The 19972-nt window shown below is 37.3% G+C and overlaps 1 protein-coding gene and 1 long non-coding RNA gene across 3 annotated transcripts in view; one reads left to right on the forward strand and one right to left on the reverse strand.

The window, feature by feature from the left end:
• Nucleotides 1–3437: 3437 nt before the first annotated feature.
• LOC112155564 overlaps nt 3438–19972 on the reverse strand; it is a 22804-nt gene continuing 6269 nt past the window's right edge. Inside the window, exons 3-5 of one of the 2 annotated variants that reach the window (XR_002920810.2) lie at nt 12719–12865; nt 12280–12330; nt 3438–3705 (exon numbers count right to left, since the gene is read on the reverse strand). This is a non-coding gene — a long non-coding RNA (uncharacterized LOC112155564). Of the gene's footprint in view, nt 3738–12279; nt 12331–12718; nt 12866–19972 lie in introns of both variants that reach the window. The other variant, XR_004947138.1, reaches the window with a different exon arrangement.
• col7a1l (collagen type VII alpha 1-like) overlaps nt 12299–19972 on the forward strand; it is a gene marked incomplete in the record, with an annotated part of 67792 nt that continues 60118 nt past the window's right edge. The window contains 2 exon segments of the mRNA XM_024287265.2: nt 12299–12379; nt 16696–16906. Of these exon segments, the coding sequence (XP_024143033.1) occupies nt 16831–16906 (76 nt within the window).

Genomic DNA, 19972 nt, shown 5'->3' on the forward strand with positions numbered 1-19972 from the left:
CAGATCAAGTTTAGATCAGGTAATTGCTAATTGATTATCCTCAGAAAACATTTTACTTCATTTACTTCATTTTACTTCATGGAAGGATGTTAGGAAATAAATCACACATTACCCAGTATTACAGCTGTTAACTATGTTAGAAAATTAAAAAAAGTCGTCCTTAAAAGTTCAAGAAAATAAAATTTTGTAATAAAATTTTTTTTTAAAGTGTAACGCTTGTTCATCGTATTTACACCTCTCTTGCTGTCAAACAATCCATATGAACTTTGAAATGACACCACAACAAATTATTCCCAACAAGTCTAACTGCAAAAACATATTAAAAAAGTGTTTTTTTATTAATTAGTGAAAATCTTAGAAAATGTTTTAGCTCCTTTGCTGTCAGTCTAATTACTGCAAAGATTTTCTTCTAGGTGTGATGACAAGTTTTTACATTCTCGTTAGTGAAGATGCGTCATGAGCCGTCTGCCTAGCAACAGCGACCGGTTCATGGTGATTATCAACTTCTTTTAAGATCTATTCCAAGAAAAGGAGGTTTTCCAGGAAACTGACTCCTTTCAGTATGTACTACTTCAAGGCTGCCGCGATTTGATTCAAGCTATTTCGTTTCTACCTTTTAATCTCTAAAACACTTGATTAAACTGATGTATATCGGTTCAATATCATCATAATTATCAAAATCTCAATCAGACATAGTACCCTTTAGCAAAAAGTAGTTCATTTAGGTGCACTAAATGGGATGACGCATACTTGAAGTTCACTTTTTAAATACTATTTGTTAAAAACCTAAAATTTTTCAATTTTGACTGAAGAAGTTTTCAGTTAGTATATTTCCTACACTACACATACATGAACTGTAGGATACTTATATTCAAGTATATTATATTTTTTGCACTATAGGGCGCACCGTAAATTAATATTCTATTTTCAAGGCGAATCGAAAAATAAGGTGCACTAGGCAAAACAAGGGTCATAGATTAGAATAGTGTTCTAGAGCTTGTTTTTAGCACGCTACAAGTTAGCCACGTTAGCGCATATATAAAACTGATACCTCAAAAAATCATTTAGACAGAATTAGAATTAATGCATTTATTGGCCTCGTTTTCTTGAAATAAATTAAGGTTTTTAAGGGTTTATTCAGAAAAATCTGTTTAATTTGGTCCGAATCAAATCCTGAACCTTGCATTTGGTCTGTATTCGGACTGGAGTCTACCTGACTTTTCTGTTTCAAACCAAAGCTTGTAAACAAAACCATGTGACTAAAGATCTCGTCACTTACTGGCCAGGATTTACGAGGGCGGGGCAACACTTTTTGCTACTTTAGTACAGTGGAGGTATGCGGTAAGGCGCTTACTGGCAAGAAGACGCTATGAAGGTTTGATGATGTTTGTGACATATAGATTGTTGGTAAAACAGTCAGAAGCAACGTGTGTCACGTTTAAATCAGCATGCACATTTCAATGAGTTGCTGTTTCTCATTGTAGTGGTGTTGTGGCATTGTTTTAAAGAGAGTAATATTACAAAGTAGCCTTTGGAATGATGTCACAGCAGTGCCACGTTAAAGTTCTGAGTTCATTCCTACTCTGTTTACATTATGTGACCGCCGGTTACGGTGGCCGCTTTGATCCAGTTGTTCCACTCGGAGCACAGAGTCTATCCCGGCTGAGGAATCTTAGAGCGAACCAAAGCTCCGTCTGATTAGAAAAAAAACAATCTCAAAAGATGGGTCCGAGAGTGGTTCCTGGTCCCAGACTAGATTCCGCTCGAGTGTATTCAGTGTGTTCTGGATTATCATGGGAAACAAACTATTCACTTTAAGCGAATCAAATGTGTCCTGTCTAAATACAAGAATGATTTATAGTGCTGAAAGTATGGTACCTATAATAAAATAAAATGTTGAGGGATACCTCGAGGCTTTCCATTTCATCCAAATGTTTGGTTATACTTCATTTAGGTGATAAATTAATGAAATAGACTATTTGATTTTTTTTTTTTTTTATTGCAATTGGACTTCAGGGCAATTCCCTTCTCTTCAAAATCATGTCTATTGTTGGAAAAAAGGCAAAAAAGAAAAATCCCAACTCAGAACAAACATATGATTGTCTTTTTTGACAGCTTTGATGGCTGAACAGTGATTTTGACCATTTACAAAGATTTAGGGTCAAAAGCCAACTGCATTCCTATCCTATTGTAAAACTAACAGAGTTGACCTGGACCCAAAGGAGACACCATGAACACAAATCCCATTTCTCTTTGAATCCTAAACTCTATGAGACTGTCCCCTTGTCCCTGGGCTGTTTGTCAGGTCAAGAGGGTCTTGGTAGGTGGTGGACATGCTCAAACCAAACACCCTCGCTAGAACAATACTGCCCCCTCCAGGGAAGGCTGACCCCATTGGAGCTTGGGAGTGGACTGCCTGAAGGAAGAAGCAGCTGAAATTATGTGATTGTGTTTGTGGTTTTCTGTGTTGGTCCTCTTAAGTTTCACAAGTGTGGAGGAGAAAAAATGTGGTTGTGTGAATGTCTCTTATCTGATCCTTGGTCTTTGACCTTTTCTTTGACATAAGCTCTTCAAAGGGTAACAATGATTTTCCCAAACCTTTTATCCCCTCATACCCAACCATGCCCATCTCCTGACCCCGCTTCTTCCAGGGGTCCTTTTGACTCTTTTTACCCATATGTTTCTCTGTTTGGCCAGATGTTATTCCCAGCCTATCTTCACCTTCTCTGCATTTTTGTCCCATCACTCCATTTCTGCCCCCAGTTTTCTCCTTTGGAGTGGCCCGAAAACTCCTGATTCGTGTCATCTTCATCGAATGCTCGTCGTTTTTAATTTTATGCCAAAATACTATTCGTTTTTGGAGGTACTTTGCAGTTCCGTTCCAGATCTGTGTCTCTTTTATGGAATTACCCTTACCCACTTTTCCAGCTGCTGTTTCCCAGGAACCTGTTGGCCTCCTCTTCCACAGTCCACTTCCCATGAAATCAAGTGATCCTCTAAATATTTCCTCTTCATCTAACAAATTGCTGTCCTTCGGCCCCAGCTGTGCCATGCATATTAAATTAGGCCTAAGATGGACATTTCAAAGGGCGCACACAATAGGGGAGAAAAGTCAAAAGAGGCAGTTATAGCAGAGAGGGAAAAAGAGGGTGAGGTGGATTATGCAGACAAAGGTTATGTGACGGTTATGAAAAGCCCCCAGGTGTCCCTGCTTTGAAATCCTTCACCTCACCATATGCTCAAGCTCTAATGAATTTGTAATCTATTTAATGCTTGCTAGTCAGGGTTTGCAGAGTTCACGCAGACAGTTTGACGAAGAACAAAATGCTACTTGCCTAAAAAAAAGTAATGTGGGAAGTTTTGGTTCAGTAACATAAAAAATGTGTACATTTTTAAGGTTTTCCAGAACCGCATATTTTAACAGAATGACTTATAACTTCTCCAATGCGTAAAACTTTATTGTGACTACTCAAAAAAGCAAAGCAGCTTCTATAGTAGCAGCCTGCCCCTCGGCCATTTTTCATTCCGGTGAGCGTTGCTGCAGAGCTCCAGTGACCTGCTCTCATCAGACATTCAGCAGACTTGTTTCTGCTTGCGAGCATATATATGTGTGTGTGTCATTGACGAACAGGAAATGGGGAAGATGCATTCCACTGAATCCACTTTAGATTTTCTCCGCCGACAGGATCCTCCATATGAAGCTTTCTGGAGATCAAAAGTCAGAGGAGTGAAGACGACTGTGGAGAATACATTATAAATGTCTGATGAAAAACATGTTGCTGCCTCACATTAATTTAAAGAAAACAGCTTTTATAACACAAAACATACCACTTCTTTATCTTCAAATTATCAAACCTCTGCTTTTCCCCTGAAGGGAAGGATTACTCATCTCCCTTGGTTACAATTGGTTACCTGTTTGTCCAAAGCCTTTACCCATTAATTACTCAGGTTTTCTGGGCACTCACACCTTGGAAGCTTGCCACACTTTTTTTTCCACCACAGAATGATTGAGTCTGTGGTGCTTTTTAACCACAGCAGTTTATTTTTTTGTATCCACAGAGCTGTCATCTCACAGATTTGTTCAGCGGGAAGATAAATAATCTTAGAATCACAAAATAAAAGATGCTTGTTGTTCAGGAATAATACAAACATTCATTTTACTCCATCAGTCTGGAGCACACAGAGTACATTTATTTTAAATTGCAGAGTTTTAAGCTATTCTGAGTCTAAAATCTACATTTGAAAGTATTTTTTAAAATTTGTTCTATGAAGAAGTTTAAAGTACAACTTTTCCAGTGCTGTGGGTTCCAGTACTGCTCCGTTTATTCCATCTTTTAGTCAATTTTTTAGGAAAATTCATATAAATCTCGATAAGTGAAATGCAGTTAAAAAAAAAAAAAATGTTGCAATATAAAAATTGGATAAAAACAGAGGCTTTGGTGTATTTTAAAAGCATTCACAATGCTATTTTCAATATGATTTTGCAGTTTTTGGATAAAATGTAAAAACCTCAATAGTTCTCTGTAGGACATAGTTTCTGCAGAGCAGCAGTAGTCTATTAAAAACCCAGCTATGAGTTGTGGGTGGAGTAACGGTTGATACTTGGTGAAAACCCATCGAGAATCAATCGCTATATAAAATATATATTGCAATATCGATATTTTGGAACACCCCTACAATCAACGAGGGAGCAGCTGGTGAGAAGTCGAGATGGACGATGTCAAATTACTTGTAGAAGCTGTAAATAACCACAGCTGAGCAGAAGCGCCTGTCAACCGTCGTGAAAAAATGCGTGTTTGGTGTGAACTGGAGGTGAAGCGGACACTGCTTCGCAAAGCTTCCGTGTCCAGTGTGACCCCGTCATGAGCCCGCCTCTACTTCCCAACATCCATCTTCTTTACACTCTCTCCCACTAGCTTACAGCCCCTCACAATCCCAACCTGATATTACCAGTGCAGCAAAAATAAGCAATATTGAAGCTATCCAGCCGTACAGGTTTGAAAGAAATGCCACAAAAACATGTAAAAACTAAATTTCCATTGGAGTTTAATATCTTTAACAGAGGCAATTATGTCGTTTTTTTCTGTTCTCTCCAGCTACATGACCTCTGGCATTTAAAATTCTCTCTTGCTGCTGTTCTCGCAGGTTCTGTTTAATCCCGTGTGAGCGCGGCAGGACGTTTGAAAGTCGAGCCTGATTTCATGCAGCTCAACTCAGGAACCCTCTGCGTCTTCAGCCACATTGAAGGATTTTGCGTCCTCCTCAGCCGTAACACCGTCCCACAGGGAGAGGTTATTCTGCATCTGCATCGAATTCTTGCAAAAAAAGTTGACTGACAGAAAATATGAGAGGCCAGACAGACTTTACGGCTTTATAAATAACACCTCTGCACCACCTTCTTTTTTGATGCTTTACTTTTCTCTTTAAAGCATAATTTTGTTCATAATTTTGAAATCTTTTGTCAGTTTCGGTAATCGGAGAAACCCGTGACTAATACTGGTTGGCACCAATCTTTTCACACACGTGCCACGGTCGGGAAATTGTGCATAAATGTAATTCGCCCTAACAAACATTGTTGCGCTCGTGCTTTTATCTCTGCTCTGTCACAGTGAGGGGTGTGTTACGAATTATCATCTCAGCTTTGTGAAGGTGCATATGTCTGTTCACGCCCCTGACGGGTTCAGAATAGAGCAGACCTTTTGTAGTCGGCACCAGTGGGCACCAGCCCTCTGTGGTTTTATGGATTTGGATCAGAAGTGCATTAGCTTACTGCAAGACAAAGGCTTCCCATGTTCCCGGTGTGAACCCCCCCTCACCAAAATCATGCCAGCGCAGAGTACATTATAAGCATCCAAACTGACACCCGTCTCATGCTGTCGGTCCGTCAATAATTGCATTAACACAACACCAAAGGAGGCACAAAAACAAATCAAAAAGCAGCGAGGAGAACCCTCCCTGCGAGACTGATTTCACACAGCAGCAGTGGGGGACGTGTTCGGATTCTGAAACTTTCATATTCAAATGTTCTAAAGTTGAAATAATCAAAGTTGGACTCACATTTCAAAAGAAGTTGCCAACCATAATTTCCCCTTCAATGCTTTCAGAAATAATTTTCTAGCTTTAACTTCAAATGTACATAATTAAAGTTCTGTGTGAAGCATTAACATGAAGCCCTACAACCAGCAGCTAATGTAATGTTAGAATCTCATAACCTGATGAAGCCAGTGAAGCAAAAAAAATGACATATGAAGGTTTCACAAACGTGTTAAATGTGTATTTCATCAAATTAAAAGTGGGGAGCCTCTTGAACTGATGCCACGAGCCATGAATGTTGAACGTCTGGGCTCCTCCAAAGAGATATTAATAGGCAATTATTTTCTCTGGTATCACTGTTTTATACATCGTCAATGAGCTTGGCAGTTACACTGTAGTTACAAAGCTGATGTAGCTTTTAGGGGGGAAAAAAGTGACAGATAGTACTTTTTTTCCCTAAACGGCTATAATGACTAACCAGTGAGATCCCTAATGGATGTCATCCACACCGACCTGCATACTTATCAACATAAATCATGCACTTGTTCGTCCATTTGCGTGCACTCTTGTTTATACTCCGATTTCACACGGATAACTAATTTCAACCTAAACTCCTCATTTTTTATCTTCTTGACACCCAGGTTGGCTTACGCATTTTAATTTTAAGTTTCTGCAAAAGTATCCTCAACAAGTTTGCTGAGGACTTTTTGGCGACACCATCCTCTTGAAAAAACGATCACATGATATTTTCTTAAAACTTTGAGGGGAAATTCGTTTGAACATTTGTGGTTTCATTTCATGTTGGATCCGATTTTACAACTTGGAGAAATGCACGGACGCTTGACCTTTGACCTGATGGAGAAAGTGGTCCTGATTGATGTTCTCCCCTTTGAACTCCTCGGCATGTCTTTAGGGTCACCTGTGGGCCAGTAAGTACCTCGGACGGCCAAACTAAAAAACATTGACAGTCAGCATCGTCAAAGAAAGATTTGCCTCCAAAAGTTCTGGAGTGATAAGCTGCTTCTGCTTTCCTATAAAAATTCTTGAGATTCTTCTGTTCACATTTTTAGTCGCACATTTTTACAGCTACCATATATTCAACACTATACGGCACACATTAAACCCTTAAAGACCCACTCCAATAAAAAAAAGTACAGTTTAAAACTCAGAAATGAACTTGTGCCGCTCTGCAGAAACTATGTCCTAGAAAACAGCACAGGTTTTTTGAGTCCAACAAAAAGGCCACTGGAAACACTGTTTACAATAGATCAAAAGATGGTCAGGGTTTTGTCATAATGTAGTAAGCAAGTCTGGGTGTTATTGTAACATGTAGCAGCGTAAGACAAAGTTTTTTGTTTTTTTTTTACGTATCAATGATAGGTTTGGAAGTTAGCGTTATTATAGTAATTTTTCTTTTAGTGTTATTTTTTTTTTTACATCTTGCAAACAAGATTAGGTGTTTTTGTAAGTACGCTAATGTGTAACAGCGTCACAATGTTTTTTTTCTGTGTTAGGCCTACTTATCGGGTTGGGAGTTAGCATATTCTTCTCATTAGTCAGTGTGTCAAACAAGCTTAGATGCTATTGTAAATACGCTAATGCAGCTAACGTGTAGCGGCGTCAGACTGTGGGTTTTTTTATGCGTTTCTTATTGGGCTGGGAGTTAGCATTGTCACAAAAGTGTTTGTTTTAGTGTTACCCCAGGCTCACACCACTAACGTTACAGCTCTGATGCAAGTGCCGCAGTCTTTACGTAACTTTAAAAGTGTGAGAGGAAATCCCACTGAAGATGTTCACGTCCTGCGTTTGCGGTCAGGTCTCTTTGTTGCTACGAATACGTTTCGTTTGGTTCAAATTTCTCCGGACGACGCAGCTGAACCACAGCAAATAAAGGGGGGATTAGCGTGAACATCTGTGAGTTTGGAGTTTTGCAAGGTTGACAGCAGAGTCTGTAGCTGCATTTGACCAGTAGGTAATATGAGCAAACGACTGTAGCTAGACCGCTCCCACATCGCACCTGAGCTGTAGCGCTAGCCATGTGAGCCCGGGGTTTTTCTATTTTTTACGTGTTGCAAACACGGTTAGTTGTTATTGTAAATACTCTAATGCAGCTAACACGTAGCAGCATCAGACTGCGGGGTTTTTTGAATTTGTTGCTTATGGAGTTGGGAGTTAGCATTGTCACAATAGAGTTTGTTTTAGTGTTATGAGTCAGATTTTTTTACGTGTAGCAAACATGGTTAAATGTTATTTTAAATATGCTATTATAGTTAATCTGTAGCAGTGTCAGACAGTTTTTTATGTGTTACTAAAGTTGAGAGTTACCATCGTCATAGTTACGTTTGTTTTAGTGTTATTAGTCTGTTTTTTACATGTTGCAGACAAGGTTGGGTGTTATTGTGAATACACAAATGTTGCTAACGCGTAGTGAAATCAGACTGCATTTTTATGTGTTACTTACCAGGTTTGGAGTTAGCTCTGTCATTTTAGCGTTTGTTTTTGTCGTATTACTCTATTTTTTATGTGTTGTAGACAAGGTTGAGAGTTATTGTGAAAATGCTAACGCTTCTAATGTAGCTAACTTGTAGTGTGTTACAAACAAATTCTTGAAATACTGTGAAAGCAGTTAATAAAGTTTGACTGACTAAAGGACTTATCTCTGACTCTTTTGTCTGGCTAAATGCGCCTTTTAGTTTGGTAGACCTTTATATGACATAAGTTCAAAAATAGAACATTAATTGACGGCACATATCTTAATACAGTATGCTCTATAGTGCAGAAAAAAAGCATTCTTTATGGTCATTTGTATTATAAAAGACAAAAAAACAGTGAAAAATGTAGACTTGAAGATTTAGTTGCCTATTTGAAGCCAGGTGCAAAACGCTGGATGTCTAAACTCTCTCTGCAACATATAAAAATTATAAACAATGTTTAAACCTGTAAAATAAAATTACTGTATACCTACAACATATTGTTTCTGGTTTAGTGAACTTGTAACGCATAATATTTTATAAATAACATTCAAAAGAGAGAAAAAATAGAATAAACAAAGTTCAGGAAATTAATTAAAAAAAAAAACATACTAAAAAATATCAACAAAAAATAGGTTTGGTTAAAAGAGAAATTAAAAAAGCCAAATCAAGCTCTGTGTTTATGTTTAGCCGAAATGAAAGTAGAACACAGTTAGTCCTCACCTAATTGTTTAAATTATTTGATCTTTATTTTTTTGTCAAAGATTTACAGCACCATAAAAATAAAGCAACAAAAAGAAATAAAAACCTAAAATGGCAAGCATGTGAAATGATTAAAGTAGGATACCTGATTTAAAAAAAAAGGTAGGTTAAAATTGAGAAGAAAAAAAAAACGATAAGAACCAAACACTTCACAATTCAAGATTGCATAGGAAGTCTGGACCATGTTTCACTCAAATATGTAGACCCAGACAATAGATGCTCCTGTCTTCAAAAATAGGTCCCAATTAGTAAGATAAGAAAATAATTAAGGGTGGCTTTAAATATTGAGGATGTAAGTAATTGTGTAGTATTATCTCCATGTGGTCGCTTTAGTGTTCCTTTGCATGAGAAGATAAGCACCTTTCCCTATAACTGGGAGAATTCGACCAGCGCTGATAATGACTGAAGCTCAGACACATGATGGTCATTTTACTCAACTAGTTAACATGCAAAGAGAGACCAAAAAAAAAGAACATTACACTTTTTTCAATGGATCATTTGTTCCTAGTCAAACAACAAACACAACTTTTCTTTTTTGATTATGTGTAAATACCACATTCTCTGAAGTTAACCAGAAGGATGAAATCGGATTTCTGGAGGGAGTTGTAAAGTTGTAAATTACTAACCACAGGGTTTTCAATGAGCAAGATGCTTGAGTTCAATATGCTGCAGGAGATGTGGGTGGAGATGACTCAAGTGTTTCTCTCCACACTTTAATACTTGCTGCAGGGATCAGAGGTGTACGGACTTGTTTAAAAGGGAAAAAAAAGTAACATATATTCAGAGGTGGGGAATAAGTTATATTTACTCATTCATTTACTCCATTATGTTTATGCAAATATTTAACTCCTAAAAGTAGTTTTACAGCAACATACTTTTTACTTTGTAAGTAGATTCAAAATGATAAACATGTAATCAGCTAAATTGACTTTTTTTATAAGTAAAATTAGTTTATTTATTTATTGTAGGGCTAGGTTGATAAAATCGATTATTTTATTTATATCTACTGAAGGTTAACAGAACAATACTCGATCCAAAAAACTAGAGATCGATCTAAAATGCACTAGCTTAATGCTAGCAAATAAAAGGATTTCCCTTAGGACGGCTAATGCTAACACTCAGTCATTTCAGTCTCTCCTTATTCTTATCAGACAAGAAATTGGATCTTGAAGTTCTTCTCCAGATATCTTTCGATCTATTATAAAAGTGTTCCAGTGGACTTTTAATTATGGTTTTACTGTTTTTAGCCAAAATAAATACAATCTGTAGTTGTTTAGGACATAGTTTCTGCAGAGCGGCAGTAGTTGATTCAAAATTCGGCTCTAAATTGTGGGCGGGACTGTTTGCGCAAAGTACGCCTGCCCTCATTTCCCATCATCCATTTGTTTACACTTTCTCCCACTAGCTTACACCCCGTTACAACCCAAACCTAACATTACAGGTTAGACTGTAATTTTGATCCAGATGCCCGCTCAGAAGAAGAAAACAAAGACAAACATGGATCTATTTGACTGCAAGTTGGGTGGAGCACGGAGTGCTGGCTTCTTTAAACTATGTTGCTCCTGGTTCAAAACTATTTAAAGGGTAACCAAACAGGGAAGTTGAAGGTTAACTCCACCCACAGGCAAAATTTGAAAATCCAGTCAGAGGGGAGGAGCTTAGGGCCAGGACTGTCATCATTACTGGAGCTGCAGATCATGATGTCAAACTCCTGAAACTTACATAGTTTGACCAATTACAGAATTTCCAACACTTGGTTTCAAACTGTAGGGGGCAGCACACAGACGGTTTTTGACTATATTTGAAATAATTAAACAAGTTTATTTTAATTTATAAAAAAAATTGGCAATGACCAACAGACAGCACCATTAAAGCCCAATTTACAGAGGTCAACAGCCCAAAAAAAGTTGATTTAGGGTTTGGTTACCCTTTAAATAAATAAATACTTAGGAATGTAATAATTTTCTTTATTTTTGTCCTCCATCAATGAAAAAAATCCCACAAGAACATGTTAAAACACCAAAAAAAAAATCTTTAAGAGGCTAAACCACAGGAAAAAGCATGATGCCATTTCTCCTAGAGTTGTTTTCCAAGAATAGAATAATTATATCGACAAAATCTGCAAATGACAATCAGATGCCTCTTTTTTCTAAACTACTAAAACTGCAAGTGCCAAATGTGTAAAATGTACTTTTTCTATAGTCAAATTAAAATAATGTTTTGGTTTCCTTAACTATTTATGCCTTTTTTTTTTACAGAAAAGTAAAGTTTTATCCCCAACAATCTCTGGTTTTAACATTAGAATTCCACATTATTTCTACACGTTGCACCATATTTTGTGTGTAAATCTGCCCAGGAACCAGCTCCGCCACAGGAGTGTGGGCTGATTTAAAGCGAGTCAGCACTGACAGCTGGCTAAACCCCATTAAACTGGCCACTGCATTCCTGGAGCTGGCCATTAAAGACAACCCAATGCCCCTCAACATGCAGAAAAAACACCCACACACCCAATAGCTTCTAAAACACGGCAGATTTATCTTCACGTTCTGAGGTGGTGTTGCTTCAATGAGCTGGTTCATGTGTTGGAATTAAAGTTCAAATTGCATACAAATATGTTTTAAATGACAAGTAGCAAAATATTAAGTCAATTCCCAAATATTTTTTCCGATTGTTTGTTGGTTTCTCCTACATTTCAATTCCATTCTGTTGAGGATTCCCAATTGGGACATTTTTATTTCTCCTTCACATGAAAACTTGCCTTTTTTCCACCGTGGGGACCCTGCAAAAGTACAGATCATTGTTCCATGTTTCTACATATCTTTCCTGTCTCTTCCTTATCCAACAGGTCGCTGCAGTCTCACCCCCCACCCCCTTTTTTTCTCAAACTTTTCAGCAAAGCCTGGCAAGGGGAAAGCCCTTCATCCATTCAAACACACCTCCTTCCTCTCAACACAAAGATCCATGCATCAATGCTCTTAACTTTATCATCTGCTGCACCTTATTTTGGCCTAACCTGGAGTTGTCTCTGTGATATTTTCTCCTCTGTTGACCCTTGGAAGGTCACCTGGATCGATTTGGGAAACAAAAAAAACAAAAAAAAAATGTCCTCAGTGGTGAGTAAAAATTCAAGTGCCATAACTTTTACTGCACTTTAATATTTTACACAGTGGTTATGAGTTACAGACTGTCCACTCTTGCTCCTAGAGTCTTTGGACAAAGGCCAGCGCCTTTTATAGCAAACTATTACCACAGAAAAATGTCCTTTTAAGTGGTGTAACCTCTCTGTTTTTAGTGATTTTTCTAGCTTTCCAGTGATAAAACACAAGAGTTGCTGCAAGTGGACACATTTGACGATTCTCTGCACCCATTCAACCTCAAATAGAGGAGGTGGCTTTAGGAGTGAAAGTCAATTACTTCACATATGAGAAGTATGCATATTGATATGTTCTTACCATGCAAAGAATCGCCTGTTTAGCAGCTGTTGTTAGTAACTGTTGCACCAAAACATCTGTGCATTGTAGTTCAGAGATGGGCACACGTGTCTGCGTGTGCATGCATCTTCACTGTCACCGCTCTCCAACCTGCAGGGATAATCCATCCTGTGAAGTGGTGAGGTGGAAAATGCCATTATGTAGAAATAGCTGACACGCAGTTACACTTGCAGGCATACGAAGAGCGAGCGTGCTAATGTGGACGTGCGATGGAAAACGGAGATAGGGAACAATAAAGGAGCATAAGGACCAGAGATGATGAACTTTATTTTTTCAACACCTTTAATCTTTCGGTGATAAGACTTTATGGCAGGAAAAAAACAGGCTTTTTTTTCCGCTCTGGGAGACAGGACTGAACCCAGCACATCCAAACAGAGGGATGTGGGGGTTTATTTTTACACATATTTCTGGGGTGGGATCATGTAGGTACTTCATCTTGCAGGAATGCCTTGATAAGCTCTGACAATACCTGTCATTAGTCTGTTGATATCTAGTTTCTTTTGGAAAAATAACTCTCATGAGCAAAGTTTCCGGTCGTCACAGGAATTACACAAAAATGTGTCTTTATGCTCTTCCTGCCAAAATTAATTTGGTGTAGCCATAGTTAAAACCCAAAGTTTAAGCCAAGTTTTTATACTAAAATATGAAAATTTGACTCTCATAAGTATATAGAGCACCAAGCATTGCTGGAGTGGTTCACCTCTTTTTTTCCCCCCTTATTTTCGCCTCATAGTGTGAACATTTTTACTAGGGCTGGGTTGATAAAATCGATAAATCAATTAAAATCAATCTAAGCTTAATAGATCAATAATCGATCCATAAAATAGAGATCGATCTAGCACATAAAGCTAAAGTACGCTAGCTTGATGCTAACGTATTATGGGATTACTCATAGGACGGCTAATGCTAACGCTTGGTTGACCTAAACATTCATTGCTGACTAAATGATTATCTTTACTCACAGGTATGAATTTTACAAACTCTTTTAGGAAATATTTTTAAGTAACCATCTGTGGTCTAAAACACAGTTTTTTGCTCATTTTTTGCTTTTTCTTCTTGAAAAAAAAAGTACTGCTATAGCACAGCTGGCACCAACTGAAATGCCCTCCAGGAGAGGCAGAACAATGTTTACAATGTTAATGATCTGAACATTTCTGATAGAGTTTCTCCTTTTGAGAAACCATGTAACACTGTATGCTATTAACAATCTCATTATTTCACTAATACATTTTACAGTATGTGAACTGCATCAGATTCATATATTCAAAACAAATAGTAGATTATTAATGCATTTCTAAGCAAATGTGTCTAAATGTGTAAACCATGTAAATTAAAAATTGAATTAAATCAAATTGAATTAAGTGGATTGAAAGAATAGAAAAAAATAGGAATCAAATCAATCAGGGTCTGGTGAATTGAATCAATTATTATTGATACTCAGCCCTAATTTTTATAAACATTGTCTTCAAAATCGTTCAAAACCCCTATTCTTCAATGCAGCACACAAAGTGTTCAGACTTTCATTCAACTCACTCTTCAGTCTGTCCTGCATGCATCTCAGTTATAGAAGGATGCATGCAGAGACACATCTTATATCTGCACAGGTATGCGCGAGGAAAGACTGCAGCTTTTTGGCTGCTACGCTGGAGTTCAAGCCCTGCCAGTTCTTCCTTCCATCTGGGGTGGCTGTAAACTATTCAGCCCTCAGCTATACTGGCTTCCTCAGACCAGATGGTCAAATCATACAGGAATCTTCTGGACTGTTTTATATCAATCTTAATTGTTTGATGTTGCTATAATGCGAGCTTTTGCTGAAAATGTTCTATTAAGAGATAACACTAAAGAAAAGGTTGACAGAGAACGTTTTAAAGCCTGTCATAAATTGTGAGAATAATCTAGAAATAATTTATCCAGATTACAGAATATTGAGGTGGATTCTTTTCATGTTACTAAACTTATTAAGCAAATTTACAATTGATGCCAATATTTTTTGACAAAAAGACAGATACCACATGTAAGTTTTGAAATAGTTTGACTTGTTATGGAAATTTAAAACCCTTGTGAAGTTAATTGCTTTGCGTTAGACTAATATTATTTTTTGAATTACAGTATTTGGAGTTAATCAGTTCAAATTTATACTATGGTCCAACAAACTGAGAAATGTAGGTTTTCCCCATCATTCCTTCTACTTTTCTCATTAAGAAAACATACTTTTATTTTGAAAAGCACCAAGATACTGTCACCATTTGACAGAAAATCAGCAGAGCATCTAAGTCAAAACCTAAACTTGTTAGTTGTCATGCCCAATTTATAATATTAAGTATGTGTTTTATCATGAAATACATTATTTATATTTGCATATTTTATTAATATTAGATCGAATTTGTTGGTTTATGACTCCTCCCACAAAATCTGTGCTCACCTGCAGCTCCAGATATAGTTATTTGGTTGTTTTTTTCTTTATCCACCACTACAATGTCTGGTTGGTTCTCCATTACCATCCTGTCCATCTGTATCTGGAAGTCCCACAAGATCTTTGCTCTCAATCTCACACTTTTGGAGGTGTTTCCTAATTTGACTTTGGGGTTTCCAGTCAATATTCTGAACACATGTTCCTGCATATTACTTGGTTGTGGCGTTCCATGTTTGCTTTCCCAGCCAGCATCTTACTGCCTGCAGTTATGTGCTGGATTGTTTGTGGTGCCTCTTTGTACAGCCTACACCTTGGGTCTTGTCTGGTATAGTAGATCTGAGCCTCTATTTATCAGAGCTTCTGTACTGTCCTTCAGGCCAGCTCTCTCTACCCATTGGTAGGACTTCTTGATATCAGCCACTACAGTTGTTGTCCGGTGGTACATCCCATGCAGGGGCTTATCCTCCCATGAGGATCTGTCCTCCAGCATCACATCCTCTACTCTCCATTGTGTGAGACATTCCCTGAGCACGCTGTCAGTTGGGGCCTTGAGCTTGACATATTCATGCATCTTGGATGTTTCATGCTGGGTAGTGGCTTCCACGCTCACTAGTCCTCAGCCTTACATTCCCATACAATCACAGGGTGCTGGATTTGGGATGGAACCCTCCATGTATGGTCAGGAGCTTTGGAGTCTTAACATCCGTGGTCTGTATCTCTTCCTTTGGCCATCTTATTATTCCTGCAGGGTATCTGATGACTGATGGTGTGTACCTGTTTATTGTATATGGTATGTGCGTGTTTGTGCCTAATGTGTAAAATTTAAAAGACTAAAGCAAGATAATGAAACTTCTTTAATTTTTCTATTGTTACCTATGAATTTCTGACATCCGTTTCATTAATTTGACTCAATTCTTCCATTTTGTACAGACTTTTAAATCATTCAAATAAAAAAACAACAATTCAAGTAGCTTTTTTGCTTGTGATTAAAAATTTGACGCCAGAGTTCAATTCCAGATAGAAAAATAACAAAATTCACTCGTGATTTTTGCTTTGATATAAACACTAAATTAACTTAATTAATTTTGAAGTGATTTGACTCATATTTGTGCTCTTAGGTGTCATGGGGTTAAATATTTTAGTGAAAAATGTACACAAAAAGCAATAGAATACTTTTTCATAATTGATTAAATCTACCTTTAAGTTCATAAGACATGTACAGAAGAGCTATATGAAAAAGTTTTCTCCTAACAAGGCGTGCAAGATGTGTAGCCTGACATTCTCGACTGTGAGTGATCGATAGATGTGCTGTCAAGACTCGGCTGCAAGCTTCCAATTTTGCAGAGTCATTCAAAAGTGATAATGCTGCTTATTGTCAGAGCTGAAAGACAAGAATAATCTCAACCTCCAAAATTGTGACTTCCACATAAGAGTGCTTTACTAATTAAAATCGGCTGAGAGCTTTTTATCTTTGAGGGTCTTTAATTACTTTTTCTTCCTCTCTGCTCATCTTGTGTACTTTCAGATATGAGTGAACAAACGTTGGAATTGATGATTGTGGAGTGGAAATTAGGAGGATTTGTGAAGAGGAGAACCTAAGAAGAGGAGGAGGAGGAGGAGGAGCAAGCAACAGAAGGAAAAAAAAGAAGAGAGGAGAGGCATGGGCCGCTTTTCTGTGTGGATCTTTCTGCTGCATCTGTCTTTGTCTCATCGAAGTGTTGCAGCACAAGCTGAAGGTATGCTACGACTGATCTCCTCACCCCCTTCACTATTTAACTTAATTCCTTCTCTAACTGATTAAAAATGTACCATTTCCTCCGATGTTGAGTTTCAAAAGAAAACACAGATGTCTGATTTACAAAATCAAGATCCTCGTCCGAGCTGCTGCTCAGTGAGCGGAGGAGTGTGTGAGAAAGCCCGTTCGATAAATCTCTTGCATCAGTGAACAAGGCAGACACCAACCCAGCTATGGTTTGTCTCCAGAGGATGTCTGGTCAGGCCGTTTAAACATCTGCCGGCCTCATGTGGTGTTCAGGAGGCTGTCTGCCGGCCTGTCAAATACAAGCTAGGATACAAAACCTTATAATCAGGTTGCTATGATGCCAACAAAAGGTCAACTAGCCAATAAAAAGCGTGGGTTCTTCCATGTGGTGGAATGTCATTAGCACAGAATATAAATAGATTTTTTGTTGTTAATTGTTGGAAAAAAGTAATCAAAATATGATTCAATAAAAAAAAAAACTGTTCCAGATTTCATAGCAATTTCTTCATTGTTAAAAGTGAATTTCAAAACAGTAGAGGAGGTCACAGACAGTGAAAAAACTATTTAGAATAGTTAGTATTTCCTGCCGCACTACAAAAAGTAAATCATTGGATCAAATTAACCACATATCTCTAATTTGTTACATTAAAAATATTCGTTTTAATCAAATTTTCATCAATTTTTTGAGTTGAGTAAACAATCAACCCCAAATTTTAATTTGATTAAACAAAAAAATAAAAATGTAACAAATGGCAGAACTTTTGTTAATTGATCCAATGTTTCACTTTTTTTCAGTGTGTGACAATATCTTAAATAAAGTTAAAAAAAATGCAAAAACAGGAAAGACCTTCATCAAGATAATGTATACATGGAGTTTTTAAAGACCCACTCCAATAACATGTTTTTGTGACTTTTTTTCATAAATAAACAAAATTAAGCTTAAAATTGTATTTCTAAGTATTTCTTTGTTCAAATCATGAACCAGGAGCAGACAAAAATGTATATTATGTTGGGGTTGTGAGGGGCTGTAAACAAGTGCGAGAGCACAGGATGGATGATGGGAAATGGGGGTTACTCCGCCCTAACTGTTCCATTCACGACTATTGCCGCTCTGCAGAAACTATGTCCTAGAAAACAAATTGTTAACTTTTTTTTGGCTAAAACAGCTTTAAATATAATTAAAAGACCACTAAAAATGCATTTACATTAAATAAAAAGATGAAAGGACGTCTCTTATTTACCCAGAAGCATAACAGGTTCCCCTTCAATAAATGAGTGACACACATTGGAGTTTGGGGGTTTTTTTGCTTGTGCTGTAATCTCTCCTCCTCTTACTTTTACTGCACTGATTATGCACAAAATTAGCTCCTGTAGCTTCCAGACACTGCATTCCTGATTCCTAATCTATTTCAATTACATCTTCCAATAAACTCAGTCCTCAATAATCGAGCGAAGAAATCCTTCAGACCATCTTCTCTTTGCACTTGCCTCTGTTCTGCTTTCTTTTTCAACCCATAGAAATTTGGGTTTATAAACAGCATTTCATATAACCTGTTTTGACCAGGAAGGTCATTAAAAAACAGTTCTAGTATACTGTGATGGCTTGAGTTGGTGCTATATTTGAGCTTGTAAACTAAGCATAAAAAACACAGAAACTTTAAAATCATACTAATTTGACTAAAATATGTATTTATGAACTTGTTTAGCATAAAAACTATAACATTGTGTGTTTTGGTAAACAGGTTCTATTGAAATACGCTAAACACTAACTTTACCAATTAATATCAAAGTATAGTGTAATTAGTAAACATGATGGTGTCACTTTTCTAACCCCATTTGGATCATACAAGCATTTCTGATACTCTCATCTAATTAGAATGAACAAAACTCTCCTAAAACTTATTGAATATAGCTTGTGCCATGTTTTCTGCTCTGTAGTGCATCAGCATTCCACTAGGGGCAGTATAAGGACATTTCCTGCTAATTTCAAAATGGCTGCCTCCATAAAATCTCTCTCTTCTTTTGGCGGGAAAATGTTAAGCTTATGTTCTCAACTTAATATTGAGAACAACTCAACTATTATTTTTTAATGACTTCTTACCGTTTAAAATAAATGTAAAATTTGTTGACAATTATTTTATAAAGCAGTTAAAGCATGCTAGAAAATGTGTGTATTAAATTTGAGACAGTATGTTTTTCATGTCCATTTTTTTGCATCTTAAACTAACATTTTTGTGAACAAAACGTACCTGATTAAACACAGTATCCTAAATGAGATTGCAAATTTTTGATGAATTTCATTATGAAGGTTTCAAAAAACATGAATTCCAAAAAATTCAAATTTTCTGTCAATTCTTTGATGTATTTGGCTAAACGTACAACATCTAAGAGTCTGTCAGTCGGATGTTTGAGGAGTTTTTACTCCCCATTTTCTTTTATTTTAATTACACAAGGCTATTAAATACATTAGAAACAGATTATTTCTGTTCAGTTCTTTCCTTCCCGTGCTGCCCAAGTGTACTTGTAGTGGACAGTTCACATGAAAGTGTGTCTCCTCTACAACCTTATCAAAGCTAAGACTCCAGATCTTTGTGGTGCTGATTGCAGAAGCGTATCCCTAAAGGGTGTTTCTCTCTCAGCCGAATTTCCTGCAGAATTTGCTGAAGTCACTGAGCTACATCTAATGCACAAATCAATGGTGTTCCAACAAGAGGTGTTAAAACCTTTGAGATATCAGCACAGATAACCTTCAAGAAAAAACAATCCAAATCTCCTAGCATGCGTAGCGTCCTCACCCTTTTCGCAACGATTTCCCCTGCCACCTTAACCAGACAAACTTTTGGATAATTGATCTTGTTTTGCACCTCGATTTGTGTGACAGATTCAAGCCTCCGGCTGCCTCCTCACTTCCTGAGGGTCTCCATTACATTTTATGAGCTTTTGCAGAAGTCAAAGGGGTTTTTAAAAGGCGTCACACTGCATAAATTGTTTATGCAAGTGAGGCTGGTTAAAAAGGATGCTGCATCTTGTAAGGCTGGAT

The sequence above is a fragment of the Oryzias melastigma genome, linkage group LG23 (assembly GCF_002922805.2).
Source record: "Oryzias melastigma strain HK-1 linkage group LG23, ASM292280v2, whole genome shotgun sequence".
Taxonomy (NCBI): Eukaryota; Metazoa; Chordata; class Actinopteri; order Beloniformes; family Adrianichthyidae; genus Oryzias; species Oryzias melastigma.